At 35.2% G+C, this 24,227-nt stretch overlaps 1 protein-coding gene across 5 annotated transcripts in view; it reads right to left on the reverse strand.

Moving 5' to 3' along the window:
• Nucleotides 1-2,958: 2,958 nt before the first annotated feature.
• LOC111050403 overlaps nucleotides 2,959-24,227 on the reverse strand; it is a 63,219-nt gene continuing 41,950 nt past the window's right edge. The window contains exons 1-12 of one of the 5 annotated variants that reach the window (XM_022336526.2): nucleotides 17,913-18,107; nucleotides 17,172-17,201; nucleotides 15,750-15,818; nucleotides 12,403-12,465; nucleotides 12,112-12,159; nucleotides 11,026-11,214; nucleotides 9,767-9,805; nucleotides 7,392-7,457; nucleotides 6,814-6,888; nucleotides 5,704-5,790; nucleotides 4,562-4,612; nucleotides 2,959-3,122 (exon numbers count right to left, since the gene is read on the reverse strand). In XM_022336526.2, coding sequence (XP_022192218.2) covers nucleotides 3,056-3,122; nucleotides 4,562-4,612; nucleotides 5,704-5,790; nucleotides 6,814-6,888; nucleotides 7,392-7,457; nucleotides 9,767-9,805; nucleotides 11,026-11,214; nucleotides 12,112-12,159; nucleotides 12,403-12,465; nucleotides 15,750-15,818; nucleotides 17,172-17,201; nucleotides 17,913-17,968 — 840 coding nt within the window. In that variant the 5' untranslated portion in view covers nucleotides 17,969-18,107 and the 3' untranslated portion in view covers nucleotides 2,959-3,055. Of the gene's footprint in view, nucleotides 3,123-4,561; nucleotides 4,613-5,703; nucleotides 5,791-6,813; nucleotides 6,889-7,391; nucleotides 7,458-9,766; nucleotides 9,806-11,025; nucleotides 11,215-12,111; nucleotides 12,160-12,402; nucleotides 12,466-15,749; nucleotides 15,819-17,171; nucleotides 17,202-17,912; nucleotides 18,149-24,227 lie in introns of those variants that run through there. The other 4 variants (XM_022336529.2, XM_022336530.2, XM_022336528.2 and 1 more) reach the window with 4 other exon arrangements.

Raw genomic sequence — 24,227 nt, forward strand, 5'->3', positions numbered from 1 at the left:
AGCGAAGCGAGTTAGTTATTGATAGAATCACAACAAGTCAATGAAAATTGACAAAATATAATTTAAAGCAGACACCATTGTGTTTCCATTTATTGTATTGAAATTGCATTCATTTTATCACTAGACAAATGTGTACAGGAAATTGAAATTATGAAATTTAAAAATATAAAATTTATATTTTTATTTTTTTTATTTATTTATTTTTATTTTTATTAATATTTTTTATATTTCAAAATTTAAAAATTTTGAAATATGAAATTTTGTACAGGATTTTCAATAAGGCTCTAGAGATTTTTCCTTGAACGGGCTTCAAAATTATGTACAAGATAATGCTCAGAATAGGCGGGTTTTCAATGTATTTACAGCATTCCTCAGCAAATTGTATAAGAATAAGACCTTATTCCTCTCAAATATAGCTAATATAGAAGATGTATCCTATATGATATACTGCCAATCTCAAGGGTTTTACATTTGTTCACAGAAATTCGATTTCCAAATTTCCATACCGGTATGTTTAGTAATTTTAGAAAATCATATCACACTAGATTGTAAGGCAGCTAAATTTATGGGAATGAGGATAAAAATCCAAGTTCTACTCAGTCTGGAAAAATTTCAGGAAAATTATCATAATATGAGGTTTGATGATCTTTGGTCTCTCCAAATTTGGTCCTTTCTCCTTGTTAGCGGAACTTGAAAAATTAGAGATATTTAATCAACAAATTGTTAAATAATATTATTGTGTAAGATGCAATAAATTGATACCCTTTTGTCTGATATGACATTAGCAGATTACAATTTATACTAATACCCTAATACTATACCCGAAAATCCATCTTTCCCCTTACTTGTTGCACATCAATGTCTTCATTGACTGGGTATTATAATTATTATTATTCTTTGTAATAGATTACGTGCGTTTTTGCCACGTGGATACTACTCACCTATTTTTTCCACTTTCTGCCACTGCTGAGTTTCCTTCCGTTGAAATACTGTTTGTCTATTGGGAAAATTACACTTGATGCATTATATAAGAACAATTCCTGAATGAAATATTGATAATATAGATTATTATATCAATATAATAGATATCAATAGCTGTATTGATGAATTTCAAACAAGTTGATGGATCCAAACACTTGTGTCATCAGAAGAAAAATAAGAATTTTGTATTAATTTTAACTATAGTGAAGGAGGATTTCAACGTTATTATCAGTATCAGTATTGGCATTCAGTTCAGTGCAGATATTCTTCTCATTTAAGCGGTCGTCACACCAACGTCTGCTAGCGGTAGCGAGCTCGCTCCCGCGGAGGTAGTTTTTCTGGAAGCAGTTCACACCAAAAAACGTCCGCCAGCGGTAGTTTGGTTTTGTTCTTGTTTTGATTAGGCTGGTTCTCTAGAAGTGGGGGAAGGCCGGCAACCAGAGTGCTGTACTTCGTCTCGTGCAGTACTGTACTAGTGTCTAGCTCTAGACTGTCTACTATCTAGTAGCAGAAGTGTTTGACAATGGACATGACGCTAAATTTTAGCGACCGAAAATCTCTTCGTAATAATGTACCGTGCTTAGAGGACAGTAGCTCCGATAGTGATGAGGAACTTATTACCCTATCTTTTCTCGTACCATCTTTATAATTGTCGTTTCTGAAATCCCATATTATGGGTCGTTTCCTCACTTCTTCAATCAGGTTCTCTATTGAAGCAATAGTTGATTAAGAATAGATGAAGATTGAAGAAATATAATTAAAAAATTTAAATAAAATGACAATGCAACAACGGAAGACAATGTAAATGACAATAGCTCAATTCCGACTAATGCTATGTAAATAAGCTATAAAGCTAATCTGGACCACAGATTATAGAGGTGACACGCTAGCCTAGTATGGAGTCATCGTACATTTCGCCGATAAATTGGCTGTATTTAGGCTAAAGTTAGAAATTTATAGCTAAACTATAGCTTTAAATATAAATATTTATTTATAGCTTTTTTGACTCATGCTATTACTCAATAACTATGCGTCGCTGTAGGCATGCAAATGACTCATTGTCACGTGTGAGTCTCGGTATTCTGCGCATGCGCTACCGACGGCGAAGTTCTGGAGTTCGCTTCCCATGTTATTAGATTGGCCACGTCAGACCGAGCTCACTACAGCTAGCGGTACTCCCACTAGGAGACGTTTCAAAAGTTCGCCTGGCTCGCGAAGTGAAACTACCGCCGAGGTACTACCTCCGCGGTAGCGAGCTCGGTGTGACCTGCACAACTTAATAGCATGGAAGGCGAGTTTTTTGACTCCGCTACCGCCGCGGACGCGAGCTCGGTGTGACCTGCCCTTAAGGGCCCCATACACTAGGGAACTTGGATCAGCGAGCTTGGTTCGGTAAACCAAGTTCGTTTAGGATTTGTCCACACACTGTAGTGGGGAGAGCGAACAACCGTTCGTTACTTCAGTGTCTAGAGATGAGTGTTTCAAAGTTTGCAGCTGCTGTGAGAAGAAAATATATTGAATATATTATGATAGAATATATCGCCCTGGCGGACGAACCGAACAAAGTTTTTAATCCAGATTGAAGACCAAATTCGTCACGAATTTGGTTCGCGATTTGCCAATTTTCCACATACACTGGAGAACTTGGATCACAAGAACCAAGCTCGCCGATCCAAGCTCCCTAGTGTATGGGGCCCTTTAGTTCTTATGAGACTATTAAAGTTCAGCCCGATCTATCAAGTATGAATAGTCCCATTCGAGCTCATGAGAAAAATAGTTTTACTGAACCGAACACAGACTCTGATTGATATGAGGGAATCCAGCCTTGGCTAACAAGCCTTCTTTCAAATTTTATGACGACGGTATTAAATGTTTTCTTAACAGTGGATTAGCAATGTCATCACTGTACAAAACTATTTTTGTATGCTCAGTATTTAACCTGGAAGTTACTTGGAGATGCAAAGAAATATTAAAAAATTATCGAATAGATCAATCCTTTTAATTTTACTTCATCGGATTAATTTTGTTTTTCTTATTAATTTTCAATCGGGGAATTTCAAAACTCAATTGGATTTCAACTGAAATCGACGTCTCCATTCTCGTTCACTTTGAGGCCAGGACTCTGGACAACTGGCGAAATTCTGAAAAAGTGAAATAAATATTTCTTTATCATACAAAAAATATTGCAAATTTATCAAAAACTTGAGAGAGTTGATGGAATTCAAAAAGTGAGTGTGTTGTACTCTGATAGATAACGATGTTGATTATTACAGGCATTATCCAATGATACACAAAACACAATCCATTGGAATTATTAGGCAAGGACTAACAGGCACAGCCCGAAACTGTTCCTTCCCTCAATCTTAATTCATACACTAATTCAAATAGTATATTATGTCCATACACTTTTTAATTTGAGTCCAATTTCCAGTAGAAACACTCGAAAACAAGGAATTTTGGATTTATAATGCTGGAAAACCAAATTGAAAAACTGAACTACACTCACTAATCACTTAAAACTGTAGAATAATGAGTTACTCCTAAACATTTCTATCTAAAATTTATAAAGTTTATGAATTGATCCAAGAATTGAATCTTATTTATGGGGTAAAAGAACATTTATAATAAAAGTGAGTCCATTTTATAATATCCCCCCATTTAGCAAGTTAAATTCCCATGCATTGAGATTGAATAAGTTGATTAAAATATTCAACTAATATAATAAGTATTACATCAGTTGATAACATTAATTTTTAATGTAACGTCTCCTTTCTCACTCTGTTTTAGTGTTATTTGAATAATCGACGTGAATCTGACAATAATTAAATGTTATATGTTGCTCAATCTCTTGATGATATAAAAATAATGAAATATGTAAAAGTGGACAAGTTGTGAAGATAAGGGAAAAAGTTTAATAAAAATAACGTTATTGATGGTGAATGAGATAAATAATAGAAAAAATATTAAATCTGTAGATATTTGAATGTATACAATGGATTTTTCAAGTTGAGAAGAATAGAGAGAAAACTACTTCCACCTTGACTATCCAAAAGGTTGACAATGATGTGTTGAGGGAAATCATGAGAATTATGAATTGACAATTGGTGTGGAAAATCATAAGAATAGGTAGGTTTGTGCTCCAAGAAAATCGAAGGGATTTCAACTTGATGATCAAAACTTTGAGACGAGTGATGGAAAGTGTCGGAGAAGGAGGAAGAGGTGGAAAAGTGAGAAGAAAAAAGTGTTGGAGGAAGAGGAAAAGTAGATAAGAAGAAGGAGAAATGGGATTGGGAAGAGGAGGAGGGTGAGGAGAAGGTTGTGGAGGAAGAGAAGTGAAAGGAGCGGTGAAAGGGGAGGAGAAAGAAGAGAAGAAGAGAGAGAATATTAATGATGCAGAGTAGGTGTTGGAGGACGACGACAGAAAAGAGTAGATGAGGAGAGTAAAAGTACTAGGATGTGATGGAAAATAAAGATGAGGAGGAGGAGGAGGGGTGAGTAGGAATAAAAGATAAGAAGGGGAGAGAAGAAGAAAGTTAGAAGAAGGTAATCTGCAGATAAAAATTAATTTCTGAATACTTACACCACATGTTCGTTCCCGTTGTTTCCCAAATTTTCAAATTTCAAGTCGTTCCTAGAAAATACAGGCAAAAAAAATATTTCAAACAAATCTCTCGAATTCTCTTTGTTATTCTAACCATTAGTAATATCAATATATATATATATTATATATATATATATATAATATATATATATATATATATATATATATATATATATATATAATAAAAGAGAAAATAACTGGCTTATACAAGTAGTAGTAGTGAAACAACCTTTATTGACAAAATTATAGTAAACAATACAATACAACAATAGAATTTATTTATTTATTTATTTTTTACTTATATTTATTTATCTATATTTTTTACAGAAAAGCACTGATTGGGGGAGAAAAACTAAGGATACTCTTGTGCTATTTCTTTCCCAAATTTAGATAGCACTTAAAAAGTCCAAAATAGGGTTATGATTTCACTTTACTGGAATTTAGTCCATTTTCACTCGAAAACAATGAACGTATCATACTCGTTCATTACATGAATAAATTGAATTATATTTATACAAGTATGGGATAGGAATATCACGAATGTGGCATCATCACGTACTCAACTGATAAACTTGAAATTTCAAGTATATATTCCTAATTATTTAAATATATTCCCAATATATTCTTAATTCACCAAGGAAGCTTATAGGTTTACTTTCAATTCTTAGATTCTATTACGTCAAGTTCTAAGTTTGTTAAGTGATTAAGTTAATTGAAGAAGTAACCTTGCGGAGCATGGGTTACCTAGTAGTTTAAATAAATTTATGAGAAAATTCAAAAATATGAAACTCTTCCTTTTTCGCTGAGAAACGACGCCCCTTTGTCTGACCTCCTCAATCAATATCAGAATTTTTTAGGATGTTGGATATACTCCTTTTCTTTTTCAAATTTGTAAAGGAATCAATTGCATCTCATTCCATGTCTATTGATAGCTGGTTATACTTTCCCTCAATCATATTCTTCTAGATTATAAATAGAGTTCAATATACGGTACTCTTTTCCAGATTAAAAAGAGAGTGATCATTAAGATTCAATTTTTATCCACTTCATATTCATTTAAAACTACTCGTGAATCAAAATTGACACTCATTTTACATAGAAACACTTATCCATAAACTCACATTATTCCTCGCTGAATACCATTCAGATCAGTGGTTCCAGTCACTGAGACTTCGGGTAAAATAGTGGGGGTGAGAGTTGTTGAAGGGCTGAAAAATGAACATTTTAGAGTTTGATAAATGTGAGATTTCAAGATAGAATCCTGTTATAATAATAAAGGGTTGCATCACTCAAATATGTATCTCAGCTGAGGATCATCGCAATCCTTGGTACATTTCACTATTTGGAATGATAGAAATAGTTTTTGGAAATTTATTCAAATAGACTATTAATACAAATTACAATTTTGAGTTGGACAAAATGTTTGAGCCTGGTTTGTCCAATCCAGCTTTAAGCGTTTCAGTTGTAAACGATTGTCAATAACGAGTTTAGTTAAGTATGTGATTGTTGCTCCACAGCCAAGTAACACAATCATCCTGATTGGTTGCTATGCAAGGCATTTAAGTTCAGCTCAGTCAGGCTAGTTACATACACATCGATTTTTGGACGTTCAATTTTTTGCCATCTTTATAAACTCTATCATATTAATCGAAGAAAATTGAAGAACTAATTCTAACAAAAACGTTTTTGATGAAAGAACAATTATCAACTAAAAGTTCTGTTTTAGGAAATTATTCCGTTTGCTTTCCATTCACTTTATCGTTCTTAATGTCTTATTTATTCAATGGGTTCATTTCACAAGTCAATTATTTATGCATAGAAAACCAATTTCCCCATAAAATTCATCCACATTATTCCTTCCTGTGCACCATTCACGTCTGTTGTACTGAGGTTCGGAACACCGGATATATAGGGTTTCCCATTTCTGAGGAGAATCAAAATTATTGACAAGTGAGGATATTAAAGAATGAGAGATTCTTCAATAGAATCTGAGACAAAAATTAGATAAAATCTGATAGAATCAGATAAAATGAAATCATAAAAATAAAATCTGAGACAATCAGTTTTTCTTTAATAGAAACTGAGACAAAAATGTCATGATTAATCACTAGGTAACTACTTTATTAAAATTGAAAAGCAATCATTAGGTGATGACAAAGGCTCTGAAATTGATCAATTTCGAATCTGTCATTTATGGATGGAGAACAATATTTTTCTAATTATTTACTCACATTATTTCTCCCTGTACACCATTCACGACGGTAGTGATAGGGTTTGGGACACCAGGAAGAATGGGTTTTCCATTTCTGAGGAAGATCAAAATTATTGAAAGTGAGGATATAAGGAAATAGAGATTATCAACTTGGACAAGAATGTCATGATTAATCACTAATTAACTATTTCATTAAAATTGAAAAGCAGTCATTAGGTCATGTCAGTGGCTTTGGAATTGATCAGTTGCGACATGATAACTCTGACACTAGACCTTAGCCAGCCAGGTCACTCAATATTATTATTATCGTTGAAATTGAGAGAGTAGTTACGTCTTCCTTATACGAGGGATTTAATCCCTCGTATTTAATCCCAATATTCCATATTATATTCATAATATTTTATGTTTTTAAGAGTAAATATATTATGATAAAAGCTCTACCACATAAATATAAGAAGCAAATACAGAGAATATCAAGAGATTGAATCATCATTTAATAATGAGAGCAATCATTGCTCTCTAAAAATATGGATTATATGAATTATCTACATCATTCTTCAAACGCTCTCTAATAATATTTGATTTCATAATACTCACATCATACTGGGTGTAGTGGTGATCAGTTTACCATCGTCAGTAATCGTTTGAACGATTGGATTGATACTGAGGAAAAAAAATCAAAAATAAATTGAATTAACAATAGAAATAACGGGAAAGATCCCAGCAAACATCGTAATCAAGATGAGAGGTGATACAGATAGAATTTGAGAGAAAAATGCGTGAAACTAAATTTAAAAAATCAGGAAATTTGAAAACCTGATTGAGAAATTTAAAAGACATCGTAGTGCATCTCTGAGAAGGGAAAATTAAAAATAGTCCTGTTTGTTATGATGGATAAATTCATTGAATTTTTTGTTGCAAGATGGGATCCTAGGGGTTTCCAATAGTTGTAGCAGAGTTTGCATCGCCAGTGTTGAGGGACTCTAAACTTTTCGCTCTGAACTCCTTCGTTGACTGGACTAATAGAGGAGTATTGCTCATCTGCGCCCCCTGTGGGTTGGGCGAACATCGTACTCAAGAGTTTGTTGAAACCCACATACACCCACTGTATTACTGCTTGTCGTAGGAGGTGACTAGAAGGGACCCTCTTTCCAAAGTCCTTTTTCCAAAACTCTCCTTCTCATTCTTGATATGCTTTGGAACTTCTCATTCCTAGAATGACATTTTTTCCATTGACTTATCTTTGTGTCATTCTTTCTTCTTTTTTCTATCTGTCGGCCTTCCTTGGTCATATTGTTACTTCTTCTCAGATCAACCCAAGGTGTGATGTGGACCGTGCTGATGGGTGTTGCTTCTATATGGCGACTCTAACGGTGCCTGCAGGATACCAGGCCACCTCCTGTAGTATTTAGCCTTGCCTGGAAATGCCGCGCTCTGTCTGGGTTGACTCCACTTCCCAAGCTGCTCGTGGGAACCACATGAACAAAGAAAACCTCTAGGCAACTCCAGAGGTTGCCTTGCCTTTAAATCCATCGGAATCTGCCCCATCAGGGCAGGCTCCTCAATTTGAAATGGGTGCTTCAGGACCACAGGAGGTTCCGTTGCACTCTCATGTAGAGGCTATAAACATTGAAAAGGCATCTACTAATGACAACATGGATAACGTGAGCTCAATCACACCATCACAACTTTAGAGAAAGGAGGAACTACTCAGACCAATGCTTAGAGAGGGGCGGCCATTCAGGCAAAACTTCTTGGAAGACGTGAGGCTTTCGACCCTGCAATGTTTCGAAGGGGGAAAACTACCCAAGAGACCAGAGATGAGTGAAACTCCAGGCACAAATGTGGGTCAGGAGGCTGAATCGAGGGTGGTCATATCGCCAGGCGTCCTAGAGGCAATTTGTCGACTCCTCCCTCAGCAGAAGGACCTACCGGAAAAGGCCAGGGGTGGAGCTCACATAGGTCACGAGTTTGCGGGTGGAGAGACCAGAACTAACCACTGGTCAAGGAAGAGCGGCCTTTCAGGCAAAACCTCTCAGCAGAGATGAGGCTTTTGGCTCTGCAAAAATTTTGGCTCCTCTTCGATGAGGGGCGGGCAAGAAAAACCCAAGAGACCAGAGATGGGTGAAACTCCAAACACAAATGTGTGTCAAGAGGATGAGTCAAGGATGGCCAGGCGCCTCATTGGCAATTTGGCGACCGCTTTCTCAGCGGAAATACGTCCAAAGAAGGCCCGGAGTGTAACTCACGTAGGTCACGTGGACTGATCAGTCTTGAGAGACTGCCAAGAATATCACACTGGATTGCGAGAGACTATGGGCGAGAAGAAAGGCTCTGTTTGGCTGCAAGCAACCAGGTGATGAATGTGATTATAGGGGAAAACTCCTGGATCTTGTACACAGGTATTGGTTTGCCCAACTCACATACTCTTGAGAACACAATAAGCTCCGGTTGACGTGTGGTGTTCTTTGAACCTTCAAATCGTTGAATCCGTCCCTTCAAACATAATATAACATAGCATAACATTGCTTATCTGAGCTATCTGGAACGTTTGATCTGAACGAATGATATTATGTTTGGAGCTTCGCCAATTGTTGTAGATGCAAAACAATATCCTTCTTCTCGAAGTACCGTCTCAATTGCGGTGGTTGGCAATCATCATGACATCACTTACCTTGTTCAAAACAATATTATCTTTTTATAATTCTAAATTTATTTTCTCTCTCTTTATATCATGTAGACAACAGTTCAATGATTATTATCCAGTTGTATATTATGGGAACTCATATAAAGACTCACTGTATTGTAAGCTTCCATAATATAAAAGTGAATAAACCACTTTATATTGTAATCTGCATGAATAATAAAGCACTAAGCAGATCAATAAACCATTATTCACCATTTTATCCTCATCAGGAGCGTGATCCTTGGATCAAACCTTGAAGGAGAGAAGAATAATTCAAGATACTCACACTACATTCCCTCCAAGATTTGAGTTCTGCATGTTAGTCCTGGAAAAATTTAAAAATAATTCAAGAGCTGATTAATTGGAATCAATAGTGAAAAATACTGACAAGCTCCTCCTTGTGACTTGGAGAGCTGCTTCCAATTCAATTCTGACAACCTTAACAGGAAAAATTCAGGTTTTAATTTTCCAAATACAGTATAATATTTGGACGATTCCAGACAAAATTGGAGAATAGAAGAGGTTTTGGGCAATAGCCTGTTTCTTCTTTTCCGATTATTGAATTGTTTGCTCTATTCAATAATTGAATGAATGAATATATAAATAAATGTTCAAATATATCCATTTTGCCAATGTGTGAACACTCCCATGAGAACCATTATAGATTTCATGTTTCTGTCCTGCAGAGCATAAAATTTATTGGAAAGTAAGACTCAAAGCAGCTCTGAGTATGGGATAACAGATTTATTTCAATAGATGTAGCACAAGTGAAACCAAGAAACCAATGCAACAAATATACAATAGAAGGATAAGAATCTTATGAATATTCACTTTGAAATAGGCTAAAAAATGTGAAATATGTTATCATTTATTCATACATTGATAGATAAGTTACAATATCATTATCAACTATGAATGATTGGGAAAGGAACAACAGGCTCGAAGCCCAAAACTGTTCTTCTCACAAATTTAGATAGAAATTGTCCAAAAATAGGTTATCTTTACACTTCACGATTTTTGTTCAATTTTGAGTCCGAAATATTTATAAACTAATTTAGAATTTAGGAAAGTTGAAAACCAAATTGAATAAGGATAAATCATCACTAATAAATCATAAATCACGACTGATAAAATCATCACAAACATCGAAGAATATTCTGAGAATAGATTGAATAGACTAGTTAGAAGTGAAAAATTCAAGAATCATTCTAGCTTTTAGGAATATCTGAAATGCTACTGCTAGAAGAAGTTTTCTAGATATTGCATTGAATTATATTATTCCCAATATTCTTACATCATAGGTAACAGAAGAAGAGGCCTTGTTTAATACTATCTATGAAATGTATATTCAAAGGAACATTGATTAAGTTATCTGTCATTCATCAGTGAAATTGATAAAACCATATAATTTTTTATAGGAGTCAGAAAATTAAATTAATAGCTTGACTCTTAGGTTTTAGAACCTTGCAACTAGTGTATATGAATACAAGATCTAGGATTTATCCTAAAATATATTCTAGCCTGAGAAATGTATCTAATACTTACATGATGTTCCTTTCCTTATCACCAACGAAGGTGGTAACCGGTGTTGTAAGAACAGGTGTAGGTTTCCAAAGAGGTGTCCTTGGCTTAACAACGGGCTTAACATACTTTGGCGGTTTGATAGGCTTTATTTTTGGAAATCTAGGTTGACTGATTTTACCGCCGATCGTAGACGTCACCACGGTTGGAGTCCTAGAAAATTTACATTCATCGTTTCAGAATCAGGAGACATAATTGATTTTCAAAATCCAAAATGGGGGATATTTGGGGATGGTTTTCCTCGGAGGCAGAACCTCATCCTTATGATTTGGAGCACACCTAGAATTCTTGAATAGTAGAAGAATGAAGTGATTGAACATAATATAGAGTGTAGACTGTAGTTGGTAATCCATAGGGACTGGACTACAGTACTTAATAACGTGGTAGTAGCCTGAATACTCTGTAGTTAGTTTTAAGCCGTATCCACACTGAACAAATGTTCGACCTACATGTTCGGCAAACATGTTTGTTGAGGAGCTCAGGGACAAAAATTTTAAAAAGTTTGGACAATCATTGTTTGTCAAACAAAAAATTACTGTTTTGCAAACTATTTTTGTTTTGACAGCTGTAAAGCATAAAACCTGTTCTTCCCACTTGCAAATATTTTGTTTGGTGACGCGTCCACACAGGCCACGGGCAAACATTGTTTGTCAAACATAATAAAATTTGCCCAAACTTTTTCTACAAACATGTTTGTTGAACATTTGTTCAGTGTGGACACGGCTCTACAGTAAATGATATTCTAGATACATTTATTTTCCTCCTCTTCATCAGGCACATGCCTAGGGCTTATGTGAGAATCATTTCCAGCAAAAATTGCATTCACTACAGTCTTATTCTCATGTCATAGATGATAGAAGAAGAGACCTTGTCTACTGTATATGGAATGTATATTCACAACAACATTAAGTTCTCTGTCATTTATCAGAGAAATTTATAAAATCATATATATGTCAGATAACGATCTAAGAAGAACCAAAACTTTTATCCACAGCTGCGGATTCATTGCAAGAAACATGTAAGATGTTTTGGAAGGATGGAAATACTCACGTTATTTTAGATGATCCATCTGGCAAGCTCTGTACCAATGGAGCGATACTGAAAAATTCATCAAAACGTGAATATTATGACAGATAAACAATAAAACTATTTGAAGTAGAATTTATGTAAAATATAACGTTGAAGTTTTTCGTAGTTGTAATATATAATAGTTTGGGAGGAGAAGCAGCAAATCCTGGAACTTACATGAAATTAATTTTTTTTAACAGGATCTCTGTATTTTAAACGTTTCTATTGTAATGTATACAGAAAATATAAATTAATATAAAAACATATACTCACACAACATTAGATCCAGTATATCCTGTAGCAGCTTGAGCATTTGCTGATGCCATAGCATTATCTCTGAAAATTAACATAAATTATAATGAAGGAAGTAATATTACGAAATAATAACACAAACTGATTCTGGTAAGAAAGGTGAAATATTTGAAGGAATGCGGAACATTTTTAACGCACTAGAATTGGGAAGAGTGGATACACAATGCAATGAGAGAGTACTCAGCAATGAAAACAAAGGACACAATAAACACAAAACTATTCACAATACAATTTTGATAATGCTAATCATAATTTTAATTATTAATAATATTGTAACTAGTAGTTCTGTGAACAGTAGACCTCATGCATATTCTCATCCACAAGTACCTGATCGAAACTATAGACCTTAAGGAAATACACAAATAGAATGGCTTCTCCACACATCTGCGTAATTAGATGAATAATTCTATAGTCTGATTTTTACTCTAATATTGGCGTATGAAGGAGGCTCCTCTCACCTTTTATATTATCCTTGAAAAGCAAAATCTCCAAAAACCTTGTATATACGTCGACGCGCAATTAAAAAAGGAACATACCTGTCAAATTTCATGAAAATCTATTACCGTGTTTCGCGGTAAATGCGCAACATATTAACATTTAAACATTAAGAGAAATGCCAAACCGTCGACTTGAATCTTAGACCTCACTTCGTTCGGTCAAATTATAATGCTAATTTATCATTATCATAATAATGCTTATTATTATAATGATAATTTTAGATAATTAGATATTTCACACAAAACTATTGTACAGTACAACTTTTGTTCACAATAAACTCCTACATTTATATCATTTCAAAGGAACACAAAACTATCTAAATGATAGAACACGAAACAAGATTTGTCTTTTGTTGAGCTCTACCTACTTGTCTATAGTTGATTTGTACATTGTTGACCGAACGAAGTGAGGTCTAAGATTCAAGTCGACGGTTTGGCATTTCTCTTAATGTTTAAATGTTTATGTTTAAATGTTTATATGTTTATATATTTATATGTTGCGCATTTACGGCGAAACGCTGTGATAGATTTTCATAAATTTTGACAGGTATGTTCCTTTTCAAATTGCGCGTCGACGTATATACAATGTTTATGAAAACTTAGCATTTCAAGGATAATATAAAAGGAAAAAGGAGCCTCCTTTATACGCCAATATTAGAGTGAGAATCAGACTATAGAATTATTCATCATAAATCAGCTGACAAGTGATTACACAAATGTGTGGAGAAGCCAGTCTATAACTGTATTTGTATAAGGTCTATAGTTTCAATCAAAGACATTAAAGAGGTACATGCATCTTTAAGCTGGGTTTACACCAAAGTTATAAACAAAATGGTTATAACTTGCTCCTTATAGATTCTATTAGATTGAACGAAATTTGACAAACACATATGTTCATCATGAGTATGATAATTTTTGTTCAATCTAATATAATCTAAAAGGATTGAGTTATTAACATTTTTTTAATAAATTCAGTCTAATCGCAGCTTTAAGGTCTTTGGTTTCAATATTTTGTTTTGAAGTCATGATATTATTATGCGTGCCCATCAGTATCAATATTCTCACATTCGAAATTACTAATTTAATAGGTGAATAAAAATAAACTAAATAATGCTGGAGAAATTATATTTTTGATTCTAAAAAATTAATTTTCATCAGATAGAAAGATCATCACGGTACTGGATGAATTATATCATATGAAAAACAAATTCAAACGTGAACTGAGTTTGTTAATATTTAAAACAGTTGACATCAAATCTGGTACTTGTGGATGAGAATACTGCGTGAGGTCTACTGTTCACAGAACTACTAGTGTAAATTTCATTGTGTACAATATAACTTCATAGTAGAACCTGTTTAATTCGTAGATGACGGGACCAAGCGTTTACTTCGATTTATGAAGGGTGCGGAATAAAGAGGCTATGGAGGAGGTGGATAGATGGATAGACTTTATTTTTCAATTAGTTACTAGGCTTGTCGCCTATGGTAACATGGTTACAATATTTATAATTTTACAAGCCATTTTGAATGTGGATGAGAGGATGAGGATAAGAAGGAGGCTAATCGTAGAGGTTGGAGAAGGAAACATTTGAATTACAAAGTGAAGAATGCTAATTTACTGAGAATAATAGAGGTCGAAGTTAACCTTCCGGCAGTCGCGCTGTTGTAAAAAGTACAACAGTGTCAGTTTTTGCTGCACAAAACTTTTGAATGGGGTGGTGTCAGTGAATGAGTCACCTATGCATTCCAAAACTTTCCCCACATCACTCCACTGAGTTGCAGTATCAAACGAGCAATGGTTTAGTCTTTAGGTGCCATTTAGTCGCGACAGTGCATGAGTCGCACTGTGCATACAATAGGGGGAGACTGTATTTATGGGGACTGTAAACGAACCAATAACACAAAATTAATGGCTTTGCTCGATGTACGTTATTGAGCTATGAAATGGTAATCATCCAAGTGTTCGTAGGCGTAAAATGATCCAAGAAGATGGAAAAAGTAATTATACAAATAATTAATACGTTTTAACAGTAAACAGAGTGCATAACACTTGGAAAATTGGATGTTGTACAAAATACAACACGCGACTGCTCGTGTGATTGAGTAGGGCGCGACTACCGGAAGGTTAAGCCAGCACTTGATTCTATTACGAACTATCGAGGGGACCGAAATACATTGCTTCACTACGAATTATAGAGGGACTGAGCTTCCACTACGAATTATAGATGTCCGAATTATCGAGGTTCTACGTTATTTTATTTCCATCACACAAACATCCTTCCTTTGTAACTACTAGATCAGGCTCTTGGAAGTAGAACCATAGAGAAACAATAGCGTGAGTAGATATCCCATGGTATAGAGCGTTTATGTCGCAAAATTTACTGTTATCTCAAGTCGATAGTCCTCGTAGTTCTTTCCCGTGAAGCTGTGTGATGCTTGTAGTCTCTCATATTGTGCCGTTCATACACTCTTACCTGGCCAAAACTGTAAAAATCTAAAATAATCGACAGTAATCGGCTTGAGATAACAGTAAAAGTTGCGACATAAACGCCCTATAGCATGGGATATCTACTTATGCTATTGTTTCTCTTTGGTGGAACTTAGTCATCGAGAAGATCAGTGAAAGAATTAAATACTTTTAATTATATGACGTGGCGAAAAGTGATGTTCACTCTTTCTTGTAACAATAACTCTAATAATCAAGTTTGGACTCTCCTTATAGACTATTAAAGATTATTATTGATCCTTCTTATCACATGCATTACATCTGTGATTTGATGAGATCTTTAACAAACAGAAAACGGTACTTACATTGTACTCTGAACATATTTGTTTATATTAGCATTGAATCCTGGATTTCCTGGGAAGTTTGTATCATGCCTGCAAAATTTCGCCACCAATAAGTTTTATTATCATTATACAAGAGAGTCATAGAAGAACACTCTCTCTCTCATACTTAATACAGTACTAAGGTCCTTGACAATGGACACACTAATTAAGTAATTTTTTACTCTATCCAATGAATAAATAAATAAACTATAACACACAATAAACAAAATACTACCCAATATAGATCTTCCAATCCCATTCCTGGATCTACGTATAAATGAATTATCTTTCAAATCATCTGAGTTGATAAATGAAATCTGATTCCAGGGTATTCAGATATTCATAATTCACTTGTGATACATTTTATTAAAGAATAGGTTGTTACTTACACTCCCAGTAACCAATATTATTCCATTTGAGTCTCTATCAGATCCTTTGATTTCAATTTGATTTCTGCATAATTATTTTTTGTTATTTATCTTCGATTCCAATAACACTGTATTCCAGTCCTTTGAAGAAAAAATGATCTAGGAAGAAAAATCTTGAAAAAAATCTGGTGTGGCGCACTCACACAACTTTTCTTGCCGATATGGAAATTGATCACCTGAGGCTAGTGTTAACGCACATCTCGAGTCTACTAATCAAAGATCTGAGCCAAATGGTGACAGGACAATAACGCTGGAGGAACACGAGGTCTGCTATCTCTTCATAGTGGATGATTCAATAGAATCAAAAGTTGCCAACAGTTTGAAATTGAATAATCACATTTTCTCGAATTTCGAGCTTATTTCCAATTTCAGGTGAAAATGTTACTGAACATTAATTGTAGAGATTTTCATGCTCAATCTTTTCCACTAGAATTTATTTGTTTAAATTGTACCTATCCGAAGCCTGATGATTGGGAATCTGAAATAGAACTTTGCATAGAAGGAGCGGAGCTACTGAAATTCTTACACATATGGGACTTGTGGCAGTTGATAGATCTCATTAATGAAAATATCGGGTATAAATTTGATAAAAATCGTTGGAGCCGTTTTCGAGATGATCGCGAAAAACCCTGTTTTTGACAACATTTTCGCAATTTTAGCCGCCATCTTGAATTGCATTTGATCGAAATTGTTCGTGTCGGATCCTTATGGAGCTTAAGTTCCAAATTTCAAGCCATTCCGTTAATTGGAAGATGACATATCGTGTAAACAGACGCACATGATACCCAAAAACCACTTTTTTGGACTCAGGGGACCTTGAAACGTATAGAAATTTTGAAATTGGGGTACCTTAACTTTTTTTGGAAAGCAATACTTTCCTTACCAATGGTAACAGAGCAAGTAAAGTAAAAATGATCTTCAAAAATGATGATAAGGAAGAAGAGAAGATAATAATTTTCAGTAAAATGTCACTCACAAGAAGCTAAGGTCCACAGCTGCACCATATCTGAAACAAAAATAACATTTATTCACATTATATAGAAATCGTATAATTTTAAAATTCATTAACTCATGAGAAAAAATAGCATAATAGACTTATATAATATGCAATAAGTGTATGGAATAAGGTATCCTAAGAGTATTCGGTTTCTTAATGTTGAGAGGTGATTTAAAATGTTATGATATTTATCAAATCAAAAGTACAGTCAAGAGTGTACTAAAAATCGAATGACAGAGAAACTCGAATAGTTGCACATGAAAGCCCACACGTGTTCAATGAGAGCACCATTTATCACTCGCAACTTGTCAAGACAAATTCTGTTTGCCATAAATTTACCCAACGAGTTCATTATGTTGTTGTACCTGGAGATCGAATGATGTCTGCTAGAATGCTAATAAATAAATCGAAACTGCCGGTCAAGGATCAATTAGAAGGATATAGTCTCCCAGAAATGGACATTGCCATAGTGATATTGATTAAGAACTATCAATGGGATGGGGAGTATAGATATTGTCCATGAGGAATGCTAACAGTTTGAAGTGTATCTAACAATAAATTGATAGCTATTTTCAACTTATCAGGTAATTAACTTATTCTGTTTTAATGGTCGCATCTATTTCTTCTATGAAACAACCAGAAGAAATTTCATGAATTACACCATAGAACTGATAGTAGAAATATGAGTAGAAAACATGGGATAACAACTAAGTTACTCACGATTGGTTTACGGCCAGAGAAACAATAAGAACAGCACACAGCACGATTCCCTTCATCTTGTTCAAAATTATAAATCTCAGACAAATTTTATGAAAAAACTTGGAAGATAAATTTTTTTAAACAATTTTACTGCCAACTTATGACAAGTTGACACTAAAGAGGCATAGGGAAGATGACACTAAAGCTGGGAATAGGGACTTATAAAGTGTACAACTTGCATTGTTGGCTTTGTTTGGTTAAAGGTGATTCAGCCTTTGGTTCTCCGATTTTAACGTCAGTAGATGTCAAAAAGGATTATAAATCAAGCAATTTGAAAGGAACTCAACTTTCTTGTTTGAAGTTGTAAGAATGCATTCAATCAATGCATTCAAAAATGATGAATGATAAGTCAGTTTGAAACAATGTAGGCCTAAGAGTAATGAACAAATAGTTTTTGTTCTATTGTTTTATGGTATCATGCTTTATATGAATGCACTCACTATGGATTCTATTACACGTGTATAGAAGAGATATATCATACATCTTATAAGACAGAGGTTCCCACAGGGTATTTGGACGCAGACTGCACTTCTAGGATGTGTAAAATAGAATCTCGGTGGTCGTCTCAAAAAACAGTCAGCATTGTTTACAGCATAATTTTTTTGCAGTTCGTGGCGGGGGGGGGGGAGTGTTGAGATCTGGCCACCTTGTTAGATCCAAATCTAAACCACCGTAGCATCACATTTGCATCACGGTGCATTAAGGTGCTTATAGGAGCACAATGTTGCCGTTTTCATGCTTATTCTATCAAGAAGGCCTACGATCTCATTCCACTGACACAAAACACAAAACTGCATTCATGTGAGCCAATATAACATTGTCAAATTAACAATAGAATTTAGAGTTTCTTGTTAATTTTTTGTTGCAAAAATTCATTTGCTACGTTCGGTGGAGAATAATTACGGTGGTCCAAAGCTTTGCTACAGCTCACAGTTATTTTACTGCTCAGTTTTTTAGGCTGGCTACTAACGGTAGAACATGCATGTCATGCATGTTTATCATGGACATACACTTGTTTATCATGCATGTTCATCATCAGTGAGAGATTCAACATAGAATGTACATTAAATGAACCACTGGAAAATTACAAAATTCATTATCACAGAGAAATAATTCAACCTTTTTTTTTTTTTTTTTTAATTCAACCTTCAGAGCAGTAAAAAAAAAAAATCGAAGATACCAGAAACCTAATTTTGGGAAATACTGCTGGAAGTGTTCCACTGTGATCACAGCTGAGATGAAAACAAGATAAATGATGGCTATTCGTATCATGCATGTTCCACCGTTAGTGGCCAGCCTTTTAGGTACCCATGGGGTAACTCACCTGAAGCAGGAGCCATAGAGAAACAATAGCGTGAGTAGATATCATGCTATAGGGCGTTTATGTCGCAACTTTGACTGTTATCTGAAGCCGATTACTGTTGATTATAGTCGATTTTTACTGTTTTTTCAGGGTAAGTGTGTATGAACGGCACAATATGAGAGACTACCAGTGTCAGACAGCTTCACGGGAAAGAGTTACATGAACTATCGGCTTGAGATAACAAGTAAAAGTTGTTGCGACATAAACGCCCTATACCATGGGATATCTACTTAATATGCTATTGTTTCTCTATGCTGTAGCACATCTCTCAGTTCCTTACAGTTCATGCTGGTTTAACAATTACAACTTTATTACAAGAGTTGTAGTAGCTGATCTATCTTCATTATCCATTGTCCATTATTACTCATCATGCTTCACCTATGACTACCGCGATTGTATATTTCAAGGTTTATTCTAATTGGAAAGATGTAGCTCTTTACTATTGTGCTGTCTCTAGTAAAGAATATAGTTGAGTTTTGTCGTCTCAACAATCATGGAATAGGATCTAGGAGAACTCAAATTTGAATGATAATTTTTGCTTAATGTAGGAGTAATTTGATGATTTTGACTCTTCCCGAAATATTCTCAACTCAAGCTTGAACAAACAACTCAGTAGTCTATTTATTTATTTATTTCCACACTCCCTTAAATAGTTAGAATGAAAGAAGCATTTAGGCTCATTCATGTAGCTGTATTCCAACAATTCTTCACAACTCTCTCAGGCAATAAAACAAACATTTCTTACTCAAAAATTAATCATACCCCTTTTAGGTGTTATTATTAAATACACGAAACTGCATTCATGTGAGCCAATATAACATTGTCAAATTAACAATAGAATTTAGAGTTCTTGTTAATTTTTTGTTGCAAAAATTCATTTGCTACATTCGGTGGAGAATAATTACGGTGGTCCAAAGCTACAGCTCACAGTTATTTTACTGCTCAGTTTTTAGGCTGGCTACTAACGGTAGAACATGCATGTCATGCATGTTTATCATGGACATACACTTGTTTATCATGCATGTTCATCATCAGTGAGAGATTCAACATAGAATGTACTTTAAATGAACCACTGGAAAATTATAAATTCATTATCACAGAGAAATAATTCAACCTTCAGAGCAGTAAAAAAAAATCGAAGATACCAGAAACCTAATTTTGGAAAATACTGCTGGAAGTGTTCCACTGTGATCACAGCTGAGATGAAAACTATATAAATGATGGCTATTTGTATCATGCATGTTCCACCTTTAGTGGCCAGCCTTTTAGTTACCCATGGTCTGGAACTCACCTGAAGCTGTAGCCATAGAGAAACAATACCTTGAGTAGATATCATGCTATAGGACGTTTATGTTGCAACTTTAACTGTTATCTCAAGCCGATTACTGTCGATTATTATCGATTTTCACTGTTTTGTTGGGGTGAGAGTGTATGAACGGCACAATATGAGAGACTACCATTGTCACACAGCTTCACGGGGAAGAATAACCTGAACTATCGGCTTGAGATAACAAGTAAAAGTTGTTGCGACATAAACGCCCTATACCATGGGATATCTACTTATGCTATTGTTTCTCTATGCTGTAGCACATCTCTCAGTTCCTTACAGTTCATGCTGGTTTAACAATTACAACTCTATTACAAGAGTTGTAGTAGCTGATCTATCTTCATTATCCATTGTCCATTATTACTCATCATGCTTCACCTATGACTACCGCGATTGTATATTTCAAGGTTATTCTAATTGGAAAGATGTAGCTCTTTACTATTGTGCTGTCTCTAGTAGAGAATATAGTTGAGTTTTGTCGTCTCAACAATCATGGAATAGGATCTAGGTGAACTCAAATTTGAATGATAATTTTTGCTTAATGTGGAAGTAATTTGATGATTTTGACTCTTCCCGAAATATTCTCAACTCAAGCTTGAACAAACAACTCAGTAGTCTATTTATTTATTTATTTCCACACTCCCTTAAATAGTTAGAATGAAAGAAGCATTTAGGCTCATTCATGTAGCTGTATTCCAACAATTCTTCACAACTCTCTCAGGCAATAAAACAAAGGTTTCTTATCAACCAAACTTCAGAATAGTTCTGACCGACCCCTCTTATACTTTGCTGAGCAACCACTGAGTGCCTCACTGAACCGTTCTTGAACAAAACACTTCAAGTTTAAGGTGTGAGTGTTATTTTGGTTTGATGTGACAGCCGTTGATAATGCAACATACATATACCACCGATAATCGATTTCTTGCCACACTCGTACCAGCTAATCTTATTATGTATAGAAAATCCCAAACTTCTCCGTGAAAATGAAATGGTGCACCGTCAGGCTGAACAAGATGAACAAGTGCCCTTTCACTCTCAACATGACGGTGCACCAGCTCATTTCCACGGAGAAGTGAGAGATTTTCTAGACAATTGCTTTCAACTCCGCTGGATTTACCATGCAGGCCACCTCACACTCCGGAGTCAAAATCGATGGATTTCTTCCTGTGGGTTTTCATTATGTATAAGGTTCATGCTCCGCCTCTACCAGACTACCTTAATGACCTCCGAAATCGGATCACATTTAGATCGCTGCGGTTGCATAAGTTAAGCCTGATATGCTTATATCACAATTATCAATAAGACTTCCGTTAATATTAATTTCATTTATACACAAAGGATCAGTTATCATGAATTTCGTTTTTTCGTAAGAAATCTTCAGTCCGACTTTTCCTGCTATTTCTTCCAAAGATGTTATTTGTTGCCGTGCTTCTGCTACTCCATTTGCAAGGAAAACCAAATCATCTGCAAAATCCAAGCAGGTAAGTTTGATGTTGTCTTTATGATAGCCAATTTGTATGGTTTCAGGATTAATTTCTCTCCATTTCCTAATGAGGAATTCTAGAGCACAGTTAAAGAGTATTGGAGAGAGCCCATCGCCCTGTATTATTGTAGATACAAGAGATTAATGATCATATCACATCATTCATTATATTTTGATGTTCCCAACTCGTGCTAGATAAGTAGGGTGGTGAGATAATCGCCATAGTAGTTTCATTATTTCATGGTCATGTTCACTGTATAGAAAATAATGTGCTAATACGCAGACATGAGACAACTCTACTTACTATGGTTGAATAACTGTAAAAAGGTACACTGTTGCTTGAAGGCGAGACCATATTGAGCGGTTTTTGTGACTCCAACCCAATCAGCTAATCAGAGAGCTTCCTGCACTGACGACTCTGGAAACGTCTGCTGAAAACGCCTTATATGTTCACGTTCAAATAGTTTGGCTTGCTGTTCTGCTCTCTTCAAAATTCCTGCAGATCATCTGCAGCCTACAAACTCCACTCCATTCATCATCAGTACCCTTTCATTGGAAGAGAAATATGACGGTTTTGAGAATATGATTAACTTAAATACGAGAGTGACAGACACCACTTCCAGTTGTATTGATCACTTATTATTCAGAAGTAATAAGCCACTTATGAATGAGGCCTTTGTGATTGATCCTCAAATAACTGACCATCGAAGCACTGGTTGTTATTGGCATGCACTTATGAGCATACTACCCACAATGTCAGTGATAAGAGAGTAATAGTTGATTACAATATAATGTTAAATATCCTTACTGGGGAGTCGTGGTCGTCCGTGTACTCGGCTGATTGCTGTAATAAATCATTTGTCTCTTTTATCAAAATACTGAATGATTCGATTGCTGAGAGCAAAGTAACTCTTGCTCGTCCTAGTGATCACCGCTTGAAGAAACTGAAACCTTGGATGACGGATGGGCTATGTCTGGCAATATTGAATAGAGATAAGCTAAGGAAAAAGTATCAAGGTCGCCTGACGATGCTCGACTTCGGCTTCAATATAATAATTTCAAGCACAAAATTGATCTTTGGATTAAGGAAACAAAGGAAGATACTAAAGTAGGCTGTTTGAGAAGGTCAAGGATAATTCCAGAGCTCAGTGGAGGGTCATTAACTCTTTAGCTGGCAATAATAAGCGAAAAATTGTGTAAAGAGTCTCCAGATTAATGGTAAAACTGTTGTCGACCCAAAAGTTATTGCTGAACAATTCAATGAGTATTTTGTTAATGTGCCTAATCATTGTCGACTTCCCTTATTGCTCCCAGTACAGACCAAAAGGAAGCATATGATAGAGTTTTAATGCAAATCACGTTTCAAATTCTTTCTTTTGGTCTCCAGTATCTTGTGAAGAAGTAGAATTATTTATCTCAAGACTGAAAGGAGGTACAGCGACAGTGATGATGGTATTTATACAGCTCTGGTCAAGACAATTTCACATGTTATTACTCCTGTGCTGGCTTACATTTTCAACAAATCATTCGCAGAGGGCATTTTTCCACCAAATATGAAAATCGCTAGAGTTATTCCCATCTTCAAGAAGGGACAAGCTGCTTCGATTGGCAATTACCGACCAATATCTTTGTTGTCAGTTTTTTCAAAGGTGTTGAAAAAATTGTGAAATTCAGATTGATTAATTTCATGGATAAGCTGAATGTGATTTCTGATGTCCAATTTGGTTTTAGGGAAGGTCTGAGCACTGAGATGGCACTTCGGAGGTTCATGATGCTGGTTCATAATAGTTTGAACTCTAATGATAAAAACCGAGTCACAGGTGTCTTCCTTGATATAAGAAAGGCATTTGACACGGTTAATCATGATATTCTACTCAGGAAGATGGAGAGGGTTGGAATAAGAGGACTGGTATATAAGTGGTTTGCATCGTATCTGGAAGAAAGGCATCAATATGTTTTCCTCAATGGTCAAAAAGTTCACTGAGGAAATTAATAGTGGAGTACCACAAGGTTCGGTTCTTGGCCAATATTGTTTCTTATCTTCATTAATGATCTGTACTCTTCATCATTCAAAGGAGAGTTTACAGCTTTTGCGGATGATAC

The sequence above is a fragment of the Nilaparvata lugens genome, chromosome 12 (assembly GCF_014356525.2).
Source record: "Nilaparvata lugens isolate BPH chromosome 12, ASM1435652v1, whole genome shotgun sequence".
NCBI lineage: Eukaryota > Metazoa > Arthropoda > Insecta > Hemiptera > Delphacidae > Nilaparvata > Nilaparvata lugens.